The sequence below is a fragment of the Schistocerca nitens genome, chromosome 3 (assembly GCF_023898315.1).
Source record: "Schistocerca nitens isolate TAMUIC-IGC-003100 chromosome 3, iqSchNite1.1, whole genome shotgun sequence".
NCBI lineage: Eukaryota > Metazoa > Arthropoda > Insecta > Orthoptera > Acrididae > Schistocerca > Schistocerca nitens.
This window is the reverse complement of record NC_064616.1, coordinates 183,418,203-183,434,591: the sequence shown is the minus strand read 5'-3', so window position 1 is coordinate 183,434,591 and position 16,389 is coordinate 183,418,203. Positions and strand designations below refer to the sequence as shown.

At 44.2% G+C, this 16,389-nt stretch overlaps 1 protein-coding gene across 1 annotated transcript in view; it reads left to right on the top strand.

Annotated features, from left to right (window-relative positions):
* Nucleotides 1-337: 337 nt before the first annotated feature.
* Nucleotides 338-16,389, top strand: part of LOC126249136 (uncharacterized) — a 58,584-nt gene continuing 42,532 nt past the window's right edge. The window contains exon 1 of the mRNA XM_049950789.1: nt 338-470. Within this exon, the coding sequence (XP_049806746.1) occupies nt 338-470 (133 nt within the window). The remainder of the gene's footprint in view (nt 471-16,389) is intronic.

The following is a 16,389-nucleotide window of genomic DNA, read 5'->3' as shown; positions in this document are numbered from 1 at the left end:
GTTAGGTTTAACTAGTTCTAAGTTCTAGGGGACTAATGACCTCAGCAGTTGAGTCCCATAGTGCTCAGAGCCATTAAATGACTTTCTGGATACCTACCTCCCGACAGACTGTAGCGTATTTTATAACGAGTCGCATGTGAAGGAGGAGGCAGAATTGGCCGAGATAGCCGCCGCTTTTCGGCAATCGCGTGCAGGAAACCACTTCCTGCGGCCGACAGAAGGCCGGTCTCGAGTTTACGGTTACGCGCGGGAACTGGCCGTAGCAGCGCGGTCCGCGAAGAAGTGGGTTAGGCTGGGGGAAGCGGAGCGCGAGTGGTCACGCAGGCAGAAGGACGGCATGCGGCCCAGCGGCTGGCTGTGTCTGTGTGTGGGGATCGCCCTGGCGCTCTACGCCGACTCCGCGCCTGCTGCGTCCGACGACGGCGGGCCGGCAAGCGGACTCACCGCCGGTGGAACGGCACTCGCTCGAGGTTAGCCTCTCCTTTACTGGGTCTCTTCTTCCTCTTCGAAGTCTATCCCGCTGACGAAGGGCAATCGCCCACACCTGATTAGACAATTATTTCACTTTTCATTAAAGACGTATCACCAGCTGCTGTCATAAACTTTAGTAAGTCGCTATTAAATTTCGGTCTATACGTGGACCCTATTCTGGCACCTTGTAATTATAAACAAAACAGACCGCAATACCAATAGCAAATTGTAAAAATATTAAAAATTATACAAATTCCTGTAACGTACTTCATAATGACAATATGTCCCTATTGGTCAAAAAAATTGTTATAACTTCTAGATTAGATTAGATGTACTTTCATTCCAATTGATCCGTAGTGAGGAGGTCCTCCAGGTTGTAGAACATGACAGAAAAACAACAATACATGACAAATATTTACAACTCAAACAAATAAGCTAATGTACCATTCCACAGGTCCCAAGTGGAATGATCGTCATTTTTTAATAAACACTATATGAAAGGATCATTTTACAAATACTAATGCACTGAATTTAAAATAATTTTTTTTAAAATTTATTTATAATGTAATAAACGTGTAATACAACTACTATAATACTTATTTACAATGAACACATTACTGCTCTGAAATGGTGGAGAAGTTAGATTGTACTTTGGTTGTTAAGCTTTTTATGACTGCTGGCAAGTTATTGACAATGTGTGTTCCTGAATAATGCACATCTCTTTGCACAAGACTAAGTGACTTTAAATCCTTGTGAAGATTATTCTTATTTCTAGTATTGATCCCATGAATTTGAGCTGTTGGTTTGAAAAAGTGATAAGTTTTTAATAACAAATTTAATTAAAGAATAAATATATTGGGAAGCAGTAGTTAGTGTCCCTAGTTATCTAAACAGGCTTCTGCAGGATGTTCTCGAGTTCACACCATCTTGAGTTCACACCATTCTTGCTTTCTAATGCATTACACATAGCTGCCTTGACATGAAGTTAAACACGCAAGCATCAGTATTGTTATTACATATAACTCGTACGCATTTGCTATCGCCGGCTGAAGTGGCCGAGCGGTTCTAGGCGCTACAGTCTGGAACCGCGCGACTGCTGCGGTCGCAGGTTCGAATCCTGCCTCGGGCATGGATGTGTGTGATGTCCTTAGGTTAGTTAGGTTTAAGTAGTTCTAAATTCTAGGGGACTGATGACCACAGAATTTAAGTCCCATAGTGCTCAGAGCCATTTTTTGACGCATTTGCTATCTGGACAGATTTGTACTTTCGTTGGTAAAAGTGTCAAACGCGCTTCTTGTAAGATCTCTTCAAGTTATTCTTAATACGCTTACATAGCAGACATGTTTCCGCATAGATGAAAAACGTATTCTCCCTGACTGTAAGCTGCCGTTTTGCAGATAAACCGCATTAACTCATAGCGAGATTAATGACCATCAGAAGCACGAGAATAGCTGTGTCCATCACACACGTGGCCACCAATGACATATCGATATCTCACAGTAATGCTAAGCTTATTATCTGCTATATTCCTGTATGCTTTACTCAGTTCTGCTGGGGTCCTGTCAATTTTCAGTTACCCTAAGGCATTGAGGTTGTGGTGCGTTACCTATCTGTGAAGCACGTTAACTTTGCAGATCGTATTTTAACTGTTTTTGTGTATCGTGATACTGAGCCGGAGATGGGAACGGGCCCGGCATTCGGCTAACTATAAAATTTGGCATGACCGGTATATTTCACCATCGTCCGTTGATCCGTTTAAATTCTGTGATTGTGGTGAGGTTTGTTATTCATGCGATGTGTCGGTGCGTTTTTAGCGGTGTATGAACTGTGGCAGCGATGTTACAGGTTTGAACGATACTGTATATCAAAGACGTATATAACCTGTTGTTTACATCTACTCCCCTGTTATACAGGTCTTTGCCATGTACACATGGTGTTACAATAAGGTACGGCCAAACTTTCAGGAAACATTCCTCACACACAAAGAAATAAAATATCTTATGTGGACATGTGTCCGGAAACCCTTACTTTCCATGTTAGAGCTCATTTTATTACTTCTCTTCAAATCACATTAATCATGGAATGGAAACACACAGCAACAGAACGTACCAGCGTGACTTCAAACACTTTGTTACAGGAAATGTTCAAAATGTCCTCCGTTAGCGAGGATACATGCATCCACCCTCCGTCGCATGGAATCCCTGATGCGCTGATGCAGCCCTGGAGAATGGCGTATTGTATCACAGCCGTCCACAACACGAGCACGAAGAGTCTCTACATTTGGTACCGGGGTTGCGTAGACAAGAGCTTTCAAATGCCCCCATAAATGAAAGTCAAGAGGGTTGAGGTCAGGAGTGCGTGGAGGCCATGGAATTGGTTCGCCTCTACCAATCCATCGGTCACCGAATCTGTTGTTGAGAAGCGTACGAACACTTCGACTGAAATGTGCAGGAGCTCCATCGTGCATGAACCACATGTCGTGTCGTACTTGTAAAGGCACATGTTCTAGCAACACAGGTAGGGTATCCCGTATGAAATCATGATAACGTGCTCCATTGAGCGTAGGTGGAAGAACATGTGGCCCAATCAAGACATCATCAACAATGCCTGCCCAAACGTTCACAGAAAATCTGTGTTGATGACGTGATTGCACAATTGCGTGCGGATTCTCGTCAGCCCACACATGTTGATTGTGAAAATTTACAATTTGATCACATTGGAATGAAACCTCATCCGTTAAGAGAACATTTGCACTGAGATGAGGATTGACACATTGTTGGATAAACCATTCGCAGAAGTGTACCCGTGGAGGCCAATCAGCTGCTGATAGTGCCTGCACACGCTGTACATAGTACGGAAACAACTGGTGCTCCCGTAGCACTCTCCATACAGTGACGTGGTCAACGTTACCTTGTACAGCAGCTACTTCTCTGACGCTGACATTAGGGTTATCGTCAACTGCACGAAGAACTGCATCGTCCGTTGCAGGTGTCCTCGTCGTTCTAGGTCTTCCCCAGTCGCGAGTCATAGGCTGGAATGTTCCGTGCTCCCTAAGACGCCGATCAATTGCTTCGAACGTCTTCCTGTCGGGACACCTTCGTTCTGGAAATCTGTCTCGATACAAACGTACCGCGCCACGGCTATTGCCCCGTGCTAATCCATACATCAAATGGGCATCTTCCAACTCCGCATTTGAAAACGTTGTACTGACTGCAAAACCACGTTCGTGATGAACACTAACCTGTTGATGCTACGTACTGATGTGCTTGATGCTAGTACTGTAGAACAATGAGTCGCATGTCAACACAAGCACCGAAGTGAACATTACCTTCCTTCAATTGGGCCAACTGGCGGTAAATCGAGGAAGTAAAGTACATACTGACGAAACTAAAATGAGCTCTAACATGAAAATTAAGCGTTTCCGGACACTTGTCCACATAACATATTTTCTTTATTTGTGTGTGAGGAATGTTTCCTGAAAGTTTGGCCGTACCTTTTTGTAACACCCTGTATAAACTCTGGGAGAGCCTGGGGAATCTCTGGTCAGGAAATACATGACATTTCAAGAGTTGGTTCGTAATAAACATTACAGGTTTAATAAGCTTGAGAAATGCTTAAATGTTAATATGGATATACTTTAAGTCTTATCAACATTTAGACTTACGTTGAATCAGTAAACAGATCGAAGCCACCTGTGTGTCTTAGACAGTTTGTGACCGTAATAGCATTGAAACGAAGGACGATGTAGAAAAGGCCGAAATACTAAACGTCGTTTTCTAAAACTGTGTTATTACAAATGAAGACCGCACTATACTTCCTCCTTTAAATCGTCGTAATAAATGACCACGGAATAGAAAACCAGCTGAAGTCGCTCAACAGAGGAAAGGCCACTGGACCTGACGGGATACCAATATAATTCTACACAGAGTATGAGAAAGAATTTGCACCTGCAGTGTACTGCAGCTCTGTGGAGGTCCGAAACGTTCCTAATGATTGAAAAAAAGCACAGGCCAGCAAGGGTCATCGAACAGACGCGCAAAAGTACAGGCCTATATCTTTGACGCCGGTCTGTTGTAGAATCGTGAAACGTGTTTTATGCTCATGTATTATGACATCTCTGTCCGCCTGCTTAGTTGAGTGGTAACGTGTTTGCCTACCATGGAGCGGGTACGGGTTCGATTCCCGACCGGGTTGAAGATTTTCTCCACTAGTGGACTGGGTATCGTACCATCATTTCATCACACGTAAGTCGCCCAATGTTGCATTGCCTGAAATAAGACTTGCAACTCTGCTGTCGAGCTTCCCCAGATGAGGCCTCCTGACCATCAATGCCACACGATGATTTCATTTCATGACATTTATAGAGGCCAAAAATATCCTCTGTAGAAATCAACATGGGTTCCGCAAACAAAGATCCTGTGAAACCCAGTTTTCTGCGCTGCCACCTAATGAACAAAGCGTGAGCATACGGAAAATCAGACCAGCTATATGACTGGATTGATGAGTTTCTAGCAAACAGAACACAGTGTGTCATTTTCATCAGAGAGCAGTCTTCAGACTTAAAAATAACTTCGGGTATCTCCAAAGCAGTGTTACAGGACCATTATTCTTCACACTATATGTAAATGACCCAGTAGATAATGCTAGACGTTCTTTGAGGCTTTTCGTGGATGATGCTGTTGTATACTGAGAAGTCGCAACGCTAGAAAATTGTAGCTAAATGCAGGAAAACCTGCAGTGGATCGCGCTCGGTGCATGGAGTGGCAATTGACCCACAACATAAACAAATGTAACGTATTGCATTTACATAGACAGAAATACCGGTTATTGAATGATTACATGGTCACAGAACAGTAACTGGAAACAGAAAACAGAAAATTCATAGGAGTATCCGTACGGAGCGAGTTCAACAGGAACGACCACATAGAATTAATCGCTGGTAAGGCATACGCCAGACAGATTCGTTGGTAGAATCCTCAGAAAATGTAGTCCATCAACAAAGAGGTAGCTTACAAAACCCTCGTTCGATCATTACTTGAATATTCTTCAGCCCTCTGGGATCCATACCAGAGAGGACTGATAGAAGAAATAGAGAAGACCCAAAAATAGAGCAGCACATATCGTAACAGGTTCATTTAGTAAGCGCAGAAGTGTCACAGAATGCCCAGTGAACTCCGGTAGCATACGCTGCAAGAGAGGCGGTCTGTATCACGCTGTCGTTCATTGTTAATTCCGAGAGTGTTCGTAACTTGAAGAGTCAAACGATATATTGCTTCCTTCTACTTATATCCCTCGAAAAGACCATCAAGATAAAAATTAGAGAGATCCTAGCCCATTCAGAAGCTTTACAGCAATCGTTCTACCCGTGAACCGTTTGTGACTAGAACAGGACAAATGGGTAGAGTTAACGTTGCTGGCGCTCTATCAACGGACCCCGGGTTCGATTCCCGGACGGTCGGGGACTTTCTTTGCTCGGTTGCGTGTATTGTCATTATCAACGACGCTCATGCCGTCGAAGAGGCTTCAAATAAAAAAGAGTTGCACCAGGTAGCCGAACTATCCAGAAGGGAACTCCAGGCCAATAATGCGATACGCAAATTGGAAATTTGTGGTAAGATCCTATGGAATCAAACTGCTGAGGTCATCGGTCCCTAGGCTTACACACAATTTAATTTAACTTGAACAAACTTATGCTAAGGTCAACACACACACACACACACACACACACGCACACATGCCCGAGGGAGGACTCGAACCTCCGACCACGCACCATAAGGTGGCTTGCGGAGTGTAGAGGTAGAATCATAATCAATAGCGAAAACTGATACGAGTGAAAACATACGACAATAGAAGCGAGAACGTATCAGTGTACATGAGTCTGCAAAAGAGTTGTTACCGTGATTAACTGCGAAATTGTGGTTGCTACCCGCCACTGATTTTAGTATGTAATATCGCCCTCGTTAGTATAAAATTTTTTTAAATGTAGACTTTTCGATTAAATTCGCCGCAAATTGGGCTCGAATATCACCAAGGGTCCACCCTGACAAGAAATACAATGCCACTCCATCACGTAATACAACATACAGTTTATGGCACAAAGGAAGAGTTCGACGTCTCGTCCTCGCATTTGAATGTAATAGTGCACTAGTCACTATAGTGGATTACAAATTCTTTTAAACACACCCGGATCATCTCGTAAATATTGAAAAGACTATAAAATTCACTGCTCCGTTTCTTGTACCGTATCAGCGGGAGAGCTTTTCACTTAAGTTTCGCGGTGGTTTTAGACAGAAAAATTCCGAGGACTGGGGCCAGCTGATCTAGGGGACCCATGTACAGGCCCTGCTCGATCCATCTCGGACCATAATGGCTCGTCAGACGTCCTCTTACATCAGCAGCAAAACGTGGCGATGCCCTGCTACATTTCACAGCCATGGGCCATGGGCGACATTTGAGTCTAGTTACGTGGGGACTTAATAGAAAAATTTACATTTAAAATAAATTTATACTAACTAGAATAATATTTCATAATAAGGTCTGTGGCGACTCCCAACCACAGATTCGCAACGGCTCGTTTGCTGATCCTTGTTTACTATAACGTTCTTGCTTCTATTGTCAGCTTTCGCTATTATCATACATCCTGTATATTTAGCAGCAAGAATATTTTACGTGGTACTGAATTAATAGTGAAAGAACTAAGTAACAATTGTTGTTAACTCCGAATACGTACGCCGAATTTGAAAGATGAATATTACTATACTGCTTGCGTGTTTATAATCGATTTTCCAGCTGATTATGTGGAAGTTAAGAGAAGAATATGAATAAATTTTTTAATTATTCGGAATACAGAATCTCGGCTTCTCATAGCATTCATTGTTGAAATACGGTACATACAGTCACGCCGCACAGAAATTCAGGTTCACCAACGTGGATCACAGCAAAATTTTCGGCCAATCCAGATACGTTATTATAATTTAGAGGACAAAGAACTTAATGTAACAGCAAATTGTGGCAGTGCATGAGTACTTCAAACTATTCCAGTTCAATAGACAGTGCCCATTGTTTCGTTGAAATTAGGGTGTCAGGACTTCACTAGAGGATGCATGCACATCAGAAGCATTTTCCATAATAAAACATATACCTTACTTAAAAAGTAACACCTAATTCAATCAGTGGGTAGACAGCTGTAGAGTCTAGCGGTTTGTGTTTCGTTGTGTGTTAGTATGTTTAATACAATATGGCATTTAATGTTTCCTGCAGTTTGAGAATGAATTCTTTCTGAAATCCATTATTAACATAAATTAATTTTTAGTAATAAAGCTGCCATATACTATTCACGATGACGACCATACGTTTGTGATGGTGAATGGTTCGCATTTTAATCTAGAGTAACGTGACTCTGTTTATGGTAGCAAGTTGTAGGGAGAGAAGTTGAGTTGCATTAGAGGTTTCGTGCGTCGATAGAGCGCATATGAACGTTGCAGAATAAGAAGTAGAGGTTGTTCAGATCTGTTTTCTGAGTACTTTATTATGGGGAGTTCATGGTCCCCAGAGGCTCGTTACCAAATGATTTGGTATTGATATACTAGATACTTAATGCTTCTGGGACGAAGTCAGATAAATTGTACAGTAAGAATTAATTGCTCATCAAGTCACTAGTATTTTACGACTATAATATCGTGGATACAGCGCCAAATAATCAAAATTTACGAAACAAATTACACTCTGGTGGCAAAATTCAAGGGATACCTTCTACACTACTGGCCATTAAAATTGCTACATCAAGAAGAAATGCAGATGATAAACGGGTATTCATTGGACAAATATATTATACTAGAACTGACATGTGATTACATTTTCACGCAATTTGGGCGCACAGATCCTGAGAAGTCAGTACCCAGAACAACCAACTCTGGCCGTAATAACGGCCTTGATACGCCTGGGCATTGAGTCAAACAGAGCTTGGATGACGTGTACAGGTACAGTTGCCCATGCAGCTTCAACGCGATACCGCAGTTCATCAAGAGTAGTGACTGGCGTATTGTGACGAGCCAGTTGCTCGGCCACCATTGACCAGACGTTTTCAATTGGTGAGAGATCTGGAGAATGTGCTGGCCAGGGCAGCAGTCGAACATTTTCTGTATCCAGAAAGGCCCGTACAGGACCTGCAACATGCGGTCGTTCATTATCCTGCTGAAATGTAGAGTTTCGCAGGGATCGAATGAAGGGTAGAGCAACGGGTCGTAACACATCTGAAATGTAACATCCACTGTTCAAAGTGCCGTCAGTGCGAACAAGAGGTGACCGAGACGTGTAACCAATGGCACCCCATACCATCACGCCGGGTGATACGCCAGTATGGCGATGACGAATACACTCTTCCAATGTGCGTTCACCGCGATGTCGCCAAACACGGATGCGACCATCATGATGCTGTAAACAGAACCTGGATTCATCCGAAAAAATGACGTTTTGCCATTCGTGCACCCAGGTTCGTCGTTGAGTACACCATCGCAGGCGCTCCTGTCCGTCATGCAGCGTCAAGGGTAACCGTAGCCATGGTCTTCCAGCTGATAGTCCTTGCTGCTGCAAACGTCGTCGAACTGTTCTTGCAGATGGTTGTTGTCTTGCAAACGTCCCCATCTGTTGACTCAGGAATCCATACGTGGCTACACGATCTGTTACAGCCATGCGGATAAGATGCCTGTCATCTCGACTGCTAGTGATACGAGACCGTTGGGATCCTGCGCGGCGTTCCGTATTACCCTCCTGATCCCAAAGATTCCATATTCTGCTAACAGTCATTGGATCTCGACCAACGCGAGCACCAATGTCTCGATACGATAAACCGCAATCGCGATAGGCTACAATCCGACCTCTAGCAAAGTCGGAAACGTGATGGTACGCATTTCTCCTCCTTACACGAGGCACCACAGCAACGTTTCTCCAGGCAACGCCGGTCAAGTGCTGTTTGTGTTTCCTCATGTCAGCACGATGTAGGTGTCGCTAATGATTTGCATATCACAGCATCTCCTTCCTGCCGTTTAAATCTGGCGTCTGTAGCACGTCATCTTCGTGGTGTATCAATTTTTATGGTCAGTAGTGTAATATAGTGTCGGACCTCCTTTCGCCCGACGTAGTGCAGCAACTCAACTGGCCAAGGAGTCGACAAGTCATTGGAAGCCTCCTGCAGAACTATTGAGCCACGCTGCTTCTATAGTCGTCCATAATTGCGAAAGTGTTGCCGGTGTAGTAGTTTGTGCACAAAATGAATTCTCGATTATGTGCCATAAATGGTCGATGGAACTGACGTCGGGTGATCTGGTTGGTCAAATCATTCGCTTGAATTGTCTAGAATGTTCTTCAAACTTATGACGAACAATTATGGGCCAGTGATATGGCGTATTGTCAACCATACAAATACCATCGGTGTCTGAGGACCTGAAGTAGATGAATGGTTCCAGATGGTCTCTAAGTTGCCGAACATAACCATTTCCAGTCAGTGATCGTTTCAGATGCACCAGGGGACCGAGTCCATTCCATATGAACACAGCCTACACCACTATGGAGCCACCACCAGCTTGCACAATGCTTTGTTGCCTTGTTGATAACTTAGGTCCATGGCTTCGTGGAGTCTGTGCCACACTCGAACCACACCATCAGCTCTCAACAACTGAAATCGGTACTTATCTGACCAGGCCACTGTTTTCCAGTCGTCTAGGGTCCAACCGATATCGTAACGAGCTCAGGAGAGACGCTGCAGGCAATGTCGTGCTGTTAGCAAAGGAACTCGCGTCGTTCGTCTGCTGCCACAACCCATTAACGCTAAATTTCGCCGCTCTGTCCTGACGGATACGTTCGTCGTACGTTCCAAATAGATTTCTGTGCTTATTATACGCATTGTTGCTTGTCTGTTAGCACTGACAACTCAACGCCACTGCTCTCGGTCGTTAAGTGAAGACTGTGGGCCACTGTGCTGCCCGTATTAAGAGAAAATGCCTGAAATTTGGTATTCGCGGCACAATCTTAACACTGTGGATCTCGGAATATTGAGTTCCCTAACGATTTCCGAGACGGAATGTCCAATGCGTCTACCTCTAATTACGATTCCTCGTCCAAATTCTGCTAACAACCTCGGAAACCTTTTCACACCAGTCACCTGAGCACTAGTGACAGCTCTGCCAATGCACTGCCCTTTTATATGATGTGCACGCGATATTACCGCCATCTGTATAGCTGCATGTCGCTGTCCCATGACTTTTGTCACCTCAATGAATGTAAGAAATGTAACAGTTCTTGAGCAAAATATGTAGGCCTACGTCTTTGTTACAACACTCCTCATCATATTTTCTGATTCTTCACTCCAGTGTTTCTTTGAATCATCTAACAAAATGCCGTCCATCATAGTTTTGACAGACTACTATGATGCATCATGGAGCGTCGCAGGAAGCCTGGTGTCCTAACTACCAGGCCCATGACATCAACTAGACTCTCGTAAAATGAGATCTCGACATGGTCTAATGTAAATGTCCATACTGGCCATGGAACTGGACTGTGGACAATCCATTATGGTTCAAATGCTTAATAGGTGACTAACACAAAAGTATCTATACTAATAAAAAGAAAAAAATACGGCATGGACAACTAATAGCAGTTTTGCGGTGGTTTCTGCAGGTACACTATGTGATCATATTACGTACATTGTGCTGCCACCTCCTGCAAGGTACTCCATATCAGCGATCACAGTAGTCATTAGACATCGTGAGAGAGCAGAATGGGGCACTCTGCGGAATTCACGTACTTCGAACGTGGTCAGGTGATTGGGTGTCACTTCCGTCAAAAGTGTGCACGCGAGATTTCCACACCCCTAAACATCCCTAGGTCGACTGTGATAGTGAAGTGGAAACGTGAAGGGACACGTACAGCACAAAAGTGTACAGGCCGACCTCGTCTGTTGACTGACAGTGACCACAGACAACTGAAGAGGGTCTTAATGTGTAATAGGCACTTTTGCACAGACCATCACACCGGAACTCCAAACTGCATCAGGATCCACTGCAAGTACTATGACAGTTAGACGGGAAGAGAGAAAACTTGGATTTCATGGTCGAGCAGCAGCTCATAAGCCACACATCACGATGGTATAAATGCCAACCGACTCCTCGCTTGGTGTAAGAAGCATAAACATTGGACGACTGAACAATGGAAAAACGTCGTGTGGAGTGACGAATCACGCTACACAATGTGGCGATCCGATGGCAGGGTGTGGGTATGGCGAATGCCCCGTGAACGTCATTTACCAGCGTGTGTAGTGCCAACAGTAAAATCCGGAGGCGGTGGTGTTATGGTGTGGTCGTGTTTTTATTGGGGGAGGGGGCTTTCACCCCTTGTTGTTTTGCGTGGCACTATCACAGCACAGACCTACATTGATGATTTAAGTACCTTCTTGCTTCCCACTGTTGATGAACAATTCGGGAATGGCGATTGCATCTTTCAACACGATCGAGCACTTGTTCAAAATGCACGACCTGTGGCGGAGTGGTTACCCGACAATAACATCCCTGTAATGGACTGGCCTGCACAGAGTCCTGACCTGAATCCTATAGAACACCTTTGCGCTGTTTTGGAACGCCGACTTCGTGCCAGGCCCCACTGACCGACATTGATACCTCTCCTCAGTGCAGCACTCCATAAAGAGTGGGCTGCTATTCCCAAGAAACTTTCGAACACCTGATTGAATGTATGCCTGCGAGAGTGGAAGCTGTCATCAAGGCTGAGGGTGGACCAACACCATATTGAATTCCATCATTACCGATGAAGGGCTCCACGAACTTGTAAGTCATTTCCAGCCATGTGTCCGGATACTTTTGATCACATAGTGTAAATAGCAACTGACTTATAGCTATTTCAAGCAATAAATATCGTATTTTTTGTTCTCCTGTGTTTAATTATGTCACCTACTAATTTTTCATTATGACATTCGTATTTTACAATTGTAATACCACGATGTATTTCTCTTTTTTACTTTTAATACACCTAGTTGAGAAATTCTTCTTTGGTCTTTGGATCATCTCTGAAGACGCCAAGGATTGAGCAGAGTCTTGCATTAAGAAACTCAGGTTATGTACACAATGAAATAGCATCTTCAGATTGGGAAAATTACTATCGGTGTACCACAGGAATCAATACAGAATCCGCTATTGTTCTTGTTACATGTAAATGATCTTCCACGATATATCCAAGAAGCAGAAATTGTTCTCTTTGCTGATAATGCAAATATTATAATCGAGCCCAATGGAGCAACTTCATCACTTGAAAATGTAAATAATATGTTCTTCAAATTAACAACTGGTTCTCTGCAAATGGACTATCACTGAATTTAATTAAAACAAAATACATGCAGTTCAGTACTGCAGCGCCATTAGAAACAATGCATAAGGATAAATCAGTAAATGAAACAGAATGTTCTAAATTATTAGGTGTTTATATACACACATCGAAAAAAGTTTTGCATCACCTCGATTCCGAGAGTTCCGGAACCTGTACTGAAAATATGAATAGAGATCAACATAAAATCATTTCCGCTCTTTTTATTGCTCATGAAAACCACACACTGCATGTTGTACCACCATACTCCGAGACCTTCAGAGGTGGTGGTCCAGACTGCTGTACAACCAGTACCTCTAGTACCCAGTAGCACGTCTTCTTGCACTGGTGCATGCCTGCATTCGTCGTGGCATACTATCCACAAGTTCATCAAGGCACTGTTGTTCCAGATTGTCCCACTCGTCAACGGCGATTCGGCGTAGATCCCTCAGAGTGGTTGGAGGGTCACGTCGTCCATAAACAGCCCTTTTCAATCCATCCGAGACATGTTCGATGGGGCTCATGTCTGGAGAACATACTGGCCACTCTAGTCGAGCGATGACGTTATCCTGAAGGAAGTCATTCACAAGATGCGCACGATGGGGGCGCGAATTGTCGTCCATGAGGACGAATGCCCCGCCAATATGCTGCCGATATCGTTGCACTGTCAGTCGGAGGATGTCATTCACGTGTCGTACAACCGTTACGGCGCCTTCCATGACCACCAGCGGCGTACGTCGGCCCCACATAATGCCACCCCAAAACAGCAGGGAACTTCCACCCTGCTGCACTCGCTGGGCAGTGTGTGTAAGGCGTTCAACCTGACCGGGTTGCCTCCAAACACGTCTCCGACGATTGTCTGGTTGAAGGCGTATGCGACACTCATCGGTGAAGATAACAAGATGCCAATCCTGAGCGGTCCATTCGGCATGTTGTTGGGCCCATCTGTACGTCGCTGCATGGTGTGGTGGTTGCAAATATGGACCTCGCCATGGACGTCGGTAGAGAAGTTTCGCGTCACGCAGCCTATTGCACACAGTTTGAGTCGTAACACGACGTCCTGTAACCTCACGAAAAGCATTGTTCAACATGGTGGCGTTGCTGTCAGGGTTCCTCCTAGCCATAATCCGTAGATAGCGGTCATCCACTGCAGTAGTAGCCCTTGGGTGGCCTGAGCCTGTCCCTTTGTAGCTCCTCCATGTCCGAACAACATCGCTTTGGTTCATTCCGAGACGCCTGGACACTTCACTTGTTGAGAGCTCTTTCTGGCACGAAGTAACAATGGGGACGCGATCGAACCGCGGTATTGACCGTCTCGCCATGGTTGAACAACAGACAACAAGAGCTATGTACCTCCTCCCTGGTAGAATGACTGGAACTGATCGGCTGTCGGCTCCCCTCCGTGTAATAGGCGAAGTCTAGGAGACTGACGACCTCAGATGTTAAGTCCCATAGTGTTTAGAGCCATTTGAACCATTTGCTCATGGTTGTTTACATCTTTGGGCGGGTTTAGTGACATCTCTGAACAGTGAAAGGGACTGTGTCTGTAATACAATATCCACAGTCAACGTCTATCTTCAGGAGTTCTGGGAACTGGGGTGATGCAAAACTTTTTTTTATGTGTGTAGATAAGAACCTAAACTGTAGGTCATATGTTACAGATCTTAAACGTCTTAGCCCTGAAGTACTTGCGTTATGGACAATATATTTTGGAGATAAAATGAAAAAATTGACTTCTTTTCCCATTTTCATTCATTATGTTTTATGGCATCTTATTCTGGGATGAGTCGTAATTAGGGGAAAAGTGTATGTTGCACAGAAGCTTAAAATACAGATAATGTATGGTGCACACTCTATCGTCTGTTTAAACGGTTGGGCATAGTAACAACATGCTCACACTACGTTTACTGACTTATGAAGTTCGTTGTTCCCGGGTTCGATTCCCGGCGGGGTCAGTGATTTTCTCTGCCTCGTGATGGCTGAGTGTTGTGTGCTGTCCTTAGGTTAGTTAGGTTTAAGTAGTTCTAAGTTCTAGGGGACTGATGACCATAGATGTTAAGTCCCATAGTGCTCAGAGCCATTTGAACCATTTTTTTTGAAGTTCGTTGTCAACAATTAACCACAGTTTTAAAACAACCCTAACTCTCATAAATATATTACTAGAAGAAAAAATGATTTGCTCTATACATCACACAGCCATAGTACGGCACAGAAATAAGTGCGGTATTTAGCCATAAAAATCTTTGACCACCTACCCCGTGATGTAAGGAATTTTAATGGATGGTAAAGTTAACTTCAAATACAAATTGAAAACAAAAAAACAGCTTGACAACTCCTAGTCCACAGAAAAATTTCTGAGCCTGTAGTGGTATCGTTGTGTGTGTGTGTGTGTGTGTGTATGAAATGCGTTTAAAAGTTTATACATACAGGGTGACAGTTACTGAACTATATGAAATAAAATCGTCATAACTTCTGAACGATTTGCGTTAGTACGTTCAAACTGCATGGTTGGCCGCGGGTCATAATGAGCATTGTATGGCTGTGTTTAGCGACGAGGCCCACTTTCATTTGATTGGGTTTGTCAGCAAGCAAAATTTGCGCATTTGGGGGACTGAGATTCCGCATTTCGCGATGGAGAAGTCTCTTCACCCTCAACGTGTAACTGTGTGGTGTGCAATGTACAGTCACTGAATAACTGATGCGATATTCCTTGATGGCATGGTGACTACCGTATGGTACGTGAAGGTTTTGGAAGATGATTTCATCCCCATTATCCAAAGTGACCCTGATTTCGACAAGATGTGGCTTATGCAAGACGGAGCTCGACCTCATCGAAGCAGGAGAGTGTTTGATGTTTTGGAGGAGAACTTTGGGGCCCGCATTCTGACTCGGGGTACCCAGAGGCCACTGGCATGCTCCTCGGTTAGCCACCATATTCTCCGGATCTGCAACTCCTTTTTGTAGGGCTACATTAAAGACAAAGTGTGGAGCAATAACCCCAAAACCATTGCTAAGCTGAAAACAGCCATTCAGCAGGTCATCGGCAGCACCGATGTTCCGACACTTCAGGAGGCCTATTCGTCTGCGCCACATCATCGCGCATGATGGCAGGCATATCGAACATGTCATAACCTAAATCCAAATATCTATAGTGACATATACATGTTGAATAACGTGTGTGCACATGTAGTTTGTAATTAACATACGTTTTTCTTCGTGTACTTCAATAATTGTCACTATATATGCTGAAGAGCGAAAGAAACTGGTACACCTGACTAACATCGTGTAGGGAGCCCGCGAGCACGCAGAAGTGTCGCAACACGACGTGGCATGTGCTCGACTAATGTCTGAAGTAGTGCTGGAGGGACCTGACATCATGAATCCTACAGGGCTGTCCATGCATCCGTAAGAGTATGATGGGGTGGAGATCTCTTCTGAACAGCACGTTGCAAGGCATCCCACATATGCTCAATAATGTTCATGTCTGGGGAGCCTGGTGGCCAGCGGAAGTGTTTAGACTCATAAGAGTGTTCCTAGAGGCACTCTGTAGCA